The sequence below is a fragment of the Dictyostelium discoideum genome (assembly GCF_000004695.1).
Source record: "Dictyostelium discoideum AX4 chromosome 4 chromosome, whole genome shotgun sequence".
NCBI classification, from domain to species: Eukaryota; Evosea; class Eumycetozoa; order Dictyosteliales; family Dictyosteliaceae; genus Dictyostelium; species Dictyostelium discoideum.
The window spans coordinates 5375864-5381863 of record NC_007090.3 but is presented as its reverse complement, the minus strand read 5'-3'; the positions used below and the strand labels follow the sequence as shown (position 1 = coordinate 5381863).

At 20.6% G+C, this 6000-nt stretch overlaps 4 protein-coding genes across 4 annotated transcripts in view; 2 read left to right on the top strand and 2 right to left on the bottom strand.

Annotated features, from left to right (window-relative positions):
* Positions 1-1897, top strand: part of gnl3 (guanine nucleotide binding protein 3) — a gene marked incomplete at both ends in the record, with an annotated part of 1948 nt that extends 51 nt beyond the window's left edge. The window contains one exon of the mRNA XM_632264.1: positions 60-1897. Coding sequence (XP_637356.1) covers positions 60-1897 — 1838 coding nt within the window. The remainder of the gene's footprint in view (positions 1-59) is intronic.
* A 1923-nt stretch (positions 1898-3820) lies between these two features.
* DDB_G0287145 (hypothetical protein) lies at positions 3821-4181 on the top strand (the record flags this gene model as incomplete). Its single annotated transcript, XM_632263.1, has 2 exons — positions 3821-3833; positions 3982-4181. 2 exons carry the CDS (start codon positions 3821-3823, stop codon positions 4179-4181), a joined length of 213 nt encoding a protein of 70 aa, XP_637355.1.
* Positions 4182-4854: 673 nt separating this feature from the next.
* DDB_G0287143 (hypothetical protein) lies at positions 4855-5037 on the bottom strand (the record flags this gene model as incomplete). Its single annotated transcript, XM_632262.1, has 1 exon — positions 4855-5037. One exon carries the CDS (start codon positions 5035-5037, stop codon positions 4855-4857), a length of 183 nt encoding a protein of 60 aa, XP_637354.1.
* Positions 5038-5092: 55 nt separating this feature from the next.
* On the bottom strand, positions 5093-5263 carry DDB_G0287175 (hypothetical protein; the record flags this gene model as incomplete). Its single annotated transcript, XM_632261.1, has 1 exon — positions 5093-5263. One exon carries the CDS (start codon positions 5261-5263, stop codon positions 5093-5095), a length of 171 nt encoding a protein of 56 aa, XP_637353.1.
* Positions 5264-6000: the final 737 nt, after the last annotated feature.

Sequence of the window (6000 nt, the reverse complement as noted above, 5' to 3'; positions counted from 1 at the left end):
TATTTATTTTTATTAATAATTTTTTTATTTTTTTTTATTTTTTAATAATAATTAAAAAGAAACTGCAAGTAAACGTCAAAGTTTACATCATAAACATAAAGTTTTAAAAAAAGTAGCAGAACATCATCGTAAAGTTAAAAGATTTGCAAAACAACACCCAGAATTAAATAAAAGTAGAAAAGATCCAGGTATTCCAAATTTATGGCCATTTAAAGAGGATATGTTAAATAAGATTGAACAACAAAAACAAAAAGCATCAGAAGAGAAAAAGAATAAAAAAGAAAAGAGAAGATTGGAACAAATGGCAGAAGCAAGAAGAGATATTGCATCGATGGCAGCCGATGCAAAACGTCGTGAATCTGAATTTCAAGAACGTCAACAATTGAAACAACAACAAAAACAACAAGGTAAATTTGAAAAGGAAGGTAAAGATTCATCATTGAAACAATTTTATAGAGAGGTTAAAAAGGTGATCGAGGCTGGTGATGTCATTCTCCAAGTATTGGATGCTCGTGATCCAATGGGTTGTCGTTGTTTAGAGATTGAGAAAATGATATTAGAACGTTATACAAATAAAAAGATTGTATTGATTTTGAATAAGATTGATTTGGTACCACGTGAAAATGTATTGATGTGGTTGAAATATTTACGTAATTTCTACCCAACTTTGGCATTCAAATGTTCAACACAACAACAAAAGCGTAATCTTGGTCAACAAGGTGGTATTCAACCAGAGTTGGCCTCAAATGATATGTTGAATAGTACTGAGAGTTTAGGTGCCGAACAATTACTTCAACTATTAAAAAACTATAGTCGTTCACTTAATATTAAAACTTCGGTAACCGTTGGTATCATTGGTTATCCAAATGTTGGTAAATCATCTTTAATCAACTCTTTGAAACGTACTCGTTCCGTTGGTGTTGGTGCAACTCCTGGTTTCACAAAGTTTGCTCAAGAGGTTCATTTGGATAAGAATGTCAAGCTATTGGATTCACCAGGTATCGTACCAATTAAAGGAAATGTCGATGAGAATATCATTCTTCGTAATGTTGTCAAATTGGAGAAAGTTTTAGATCCAATCGCACCAGTTGATGCTATCCTTTCACGTTGTTCTCAAAAACAAATTTTAGATATCTATGAAATCGCTCAATATCAATCAACCACTGATTTCTTAACTCAAGTTGCTGCTAAACGTAAGAAAATCGTTAAAGGTGGTATCGCTGATTTACGTTCTACCGCCATTAGTGTCATTCGTGATTGGACTGGTGGTAAAATTCCTTTCTATACTCAACCACCAAAAGTTTTAGTTAAATCAACTTTACTTTCACAATTCTCTGATGAATTAAATATTGATCAATCTGATTTAATTTCAACTGTTTCAAATCAAAATACTTCATTTGCTTCTTTAAAATATTTAGAACCAAAACAACAAGAATTAGATAATTCATTATTTGATGATGATGATGAAGAAGATGAAGAAGAAATGGAAGATGAAGATGAAGATGATGATGAAGAAGAAGAGGAAGAAATGGAAGATGAAGAAGATGAAGAAGATGAAGAAGATGAAGAAGATGAAGATGAAATGGAAGAAGATTCAGATTCTGAAGCATTACTTAAATATCAACAACAAAAACAAGTGGTTAAAGCAACAGCTAAACAAGTTGCTCAAATTAAATCAAAATCTCAAAATCTTAAAGATGAAAATGATCAATTCAATCCACAAAGTAATAAACAATTGAAAAAACAAAATAAAAAACTTAAAAAGAAATTTGGTATTGTTTCAACTTCATCTAAACAAGTGCAAGATGATGATGATGAAGATGACGATGATGAACAAGAAGAAATTGATCAAGATGATGAAGATGATGAAGATATTGATGAAGATGAAGCTTTTTAATTTAATTAAATAATATAAAAAAAAAAAATAAAAAATAAAAATAAAAAAAAAAAATAAAAAAAAAAAACAAAAAAAAAATAATAAAAAGTAAAAGTAGGTAATTCTCCTTTATAAATCAAATTAAAGAGGTAAAAAAAAAAAAAAAAAAAAAAGAAATTAAATTCATTTTTAATTAAAATGTTGGGAAATGAAAATAATAAACTTTTTAAATTAAAGAGTATTTATATTTTTAATAATATTTAATTATCAATTTTATTTTAGATAATCTTTGTTCTTTTAATTATATATTATAGTTTTTTTTTTTTTTTTTTTTTTTTTTTTTACCTCTTTAATTAATTCCCTCCTTATTGATTATATTTATAAATAAAATTTTTTTTTTTTTTTTTTTTTTTTAAAAAATTTTTTTATTTTTTATTTTTTTAATTAGGAAAAAAGCAAGATACAATTAAAGTGAAATTGGTTAATAAATATAACCTCCTATTATTATTATTATTTCTTATCTCAATGTTTTGGTAAAAGATTTTTTTTTTTTTTTTTTTTTTTTTTTTTTTAAAAATAAATTTGAAATTGTTAAATTAAAAAATGATCATCAATGGTTAAATATATTTGAAAAATACATTTATAAAAAAATTATAACAAAAGGAAATAAGATTTTTTAAATAGTAATTAAATAATAAAAATTATTAAAAATTCAAAATAATTAAATAATCAATTTTTTTTTTTTTTAATCATCTTATATAGGATATTCATACCATAAAATTAGATATATATAATTTTCTTTTTTTTTCAATTTCACTTTTTACTAAATTATAAAGAGAAAATTAAAGGGGGGGAATAGTAAACTATTGGGGTGTTTAGATATTTCAACTCACCAGTATTATAAATTAAATGGTGATAATTAATAATATTCACATACCAAAAAAAAAAAAAAAAAAATCACCACTCTTTAATTTTTAATTAAAATTTTTAGTTTAAAAAAAAAAAAAAAAAAGGGGTAGGTTGTTTTAAAATGTATTTTATTTTATTTAATTAAATTAAATATATAATATTTAATTTTATATAAATATTTTTCAAATAATAGATATTTCAAAAACTAGATATTAGATTGAAATTATATCATTGAAAATATTGTGAGAATCTTATTTTTTTTATATATATTTGGGAATTTTAATATTCAGAATATGATTCTGTGGGATATTTTTTTAATTTTTTTTTTTTGTAAAAATTAAAAAAATATTGGTTTTTATGATAATGGTAGTGGTGTTAATACCAATTAATAAAATTATAAAATTTTCAGCATTTATTTTTAACATTAAATTTTTTATTTGAAAAAAAAATAAAATTAAAATTATTTTACATTAGTCTATTTTTAGGAGTATTTTAAAAAAAAAAAAAAAAAAAAAATAATTAAAAAATAAAAAGAATAATTTTTATTAATAAAATAATTAAAATAAATAATTGAAGTTTAAAATCTTTTTTTTTTTCGTTCTTTCTTTTTTTATTTTTATTTTTTTTTTTTTAATCTTGATATTTTTTTTTTTTTTAAAATCAAGATAAATAAAATTTTAAATTTAAATTTAAACACATTTAGATTTTAAATTAAACCAAAAAATCCAATATATTTAAATTTTTTTTTTTGCACCACACTAAGGGTTTAGAAAGCAATAAGATAATTATTTTTTTTTTTTTTTTTTAATAATAACCAATAAAATCTATTTTTGGTTTGTATTTTTAAAAAATTCTTTTTGTCAATTTGAAATTCCGATAAAATAATTAACAAAATTTTATTTTAATGAAAATTTTAAATTTATTATTCTAGAATTTTATTTTAAAAATCAGTATATAAAAAAAAAAAAAAAAAAAAAAAACAAAAACATAAAAACTGAATAAAGCAGTTAGTTTAAAATATCCAAGTAAAATAAAATGACATTAATAAGTAAGTTAAATAATTTTAAATTTGAATTTCTCCTAAATAAAAAAAGGAAAAAAGAAAAAAGAAAAAAAATACAAAAAGTTAAATATAAACTTATTATTTTAAATTCAAAATATATTAATCTTTTAAAATTTTAAAATTCTAATATTAGAATCAATAACTTCAATTAATTTTAAAAAATCTAATAGTAATAGTCCATCGATGATAAATTTAAATAGTAATTATTATAATAATAATAATAATAAATTTCAATTTGATAATACAATTTCAGAAGGTTTTGATATATTGATATCAAACAGAAGTCCACAATTACGTTGGTGGATTAGATGGTGGGATAGTTATAGTCAATAAAATTAAAAGAAAGAAAGGAAAGAAAAAAAATAAAATTAAAATTAAAATTAAAGGTTTACCTATTCCGAACATTTAATAGGTAAAAATAAAATAAAATTTAATATAAAATAATTATTTCTGCTTTTTATTTTTATTATAAATCTTTTATTAAATTGTAAAAAATAGAAAGAATATATTTAAAAAAAAAAAAAATATTATCTAACAGTAAAGTGAGTTCTTTTCATTTTAATACAAACTCTTTTTTTTTTTTTTTTTTTTTTTTAAAAACTTAAAATTTTCTCATAAATTTATTACTTTTTTATAATTATAATTTACTATTTTTTTATAATTAAAATTAATCAAGATTGAAGTTTGGTTGTTTTATTTAAATTTGAAAAAAAAAAAAAAAATTTAAATAATTTATTTGTTTTTTCCAAAATTTAAAACTAAAAAAGTAATTAATTAATTGAATATTAATATATTGCCAGTATGAGTTGGTAGTTGTAGTAGTAGTAGTAATGGTGTAATAGTGGTATTATGTAAATATAATTTATTTATACTGAAAAAAAAAAAAAAATTAAATGAAAAAAAATAAAATAAAAATTTTTAAAATAAATTAGATTTCAATGATTTTTTTATTATTTATTATAATTATTTATTTTTTTTATTTAAAAAACAAAAATAGTTGATGGTTTTATTTGTTTTTTTCTTTTCCAATTTCATCATTATCTTTTGGAACATCACAAAATCTAACAACTTTTCCATTTATATACTGAAGATTTGTTAATAATTCAGTTCTTTCATTAAATTCATTATCTTTAATAAAATCGGTATATTCATGTAGCCACATACCCTTTACACCACGACCAAAAACCATTTTACAATCTTCAAAGTAATCTCTTGAGAATTTATAATGTTTAAAAAGGATCATGTCAATTATTTTTACCATTTTTTTCTTTACAGTCGGCTGTACATACACTAGGTTGAAACATTGGAAATTCATCTGGATCTGTTAATATCCACATGTATTTATAATTATTTTCCTCAGCTTCTTCAACAGAAAGATCTAAATGTGGGCACTTAAAAGAAGTTCTTCCTTTCATTACTTAAGTTGTAAATATAAATATAAATATATATATATATGTGTGTGTGTGTGTTTGTGAGATAATGTTTTTAATGTTTGTAATAAAAAAATATATATATTAAAACTTTTATTATTATTTAAAATTAAAAAAAAAAAAAAAAAAAAAAAAAAAAATTAAAAGGTATTTTGGTGTTTTGTGTTGTTTTTTTTTTTTTGAAAATCAAAAAATAGAAAAAACTGTGGGTATTTTGTGATGTTTTTTTTTGGAAATCAAAAAGTAGAACAACAATGTGGGAGTAGTGTTTTTTTTTTTTTACAAAAATAGAAAAACTTGGGGTACAGTTTTTTTTTTTTTTGATACTGTCACTTATTTTTTTTTAAGTTTGGATTCGAACATATGGTTGAAGCTAATCTTAAACCATTAGGTCTTCCTTCCATAGAACTGCTCAATTTCTCATATAAGCCACCCCCAATCTAATTTTGAATTGGATAATGCAATTGCATTTTTTACTTCTTATTGATATACTTATTATCATTTTATTTTTATTCAAAAGCACCCTAATTCGAAGAAGAAAGCGGATTTTCATTTTTTATTTTATTTTTTTTTTTTCGTTTACAAAAACACCAAACATTTCAATTGATTATAATATATTTCAAGCTACGATTTTAAAGAAAATACTATTAAAGATAGTATCAGATTAAAATAATCCAAATCAGATATTTTCATTTTTTTTTTTTTTTTTTTTTTTTATTAAA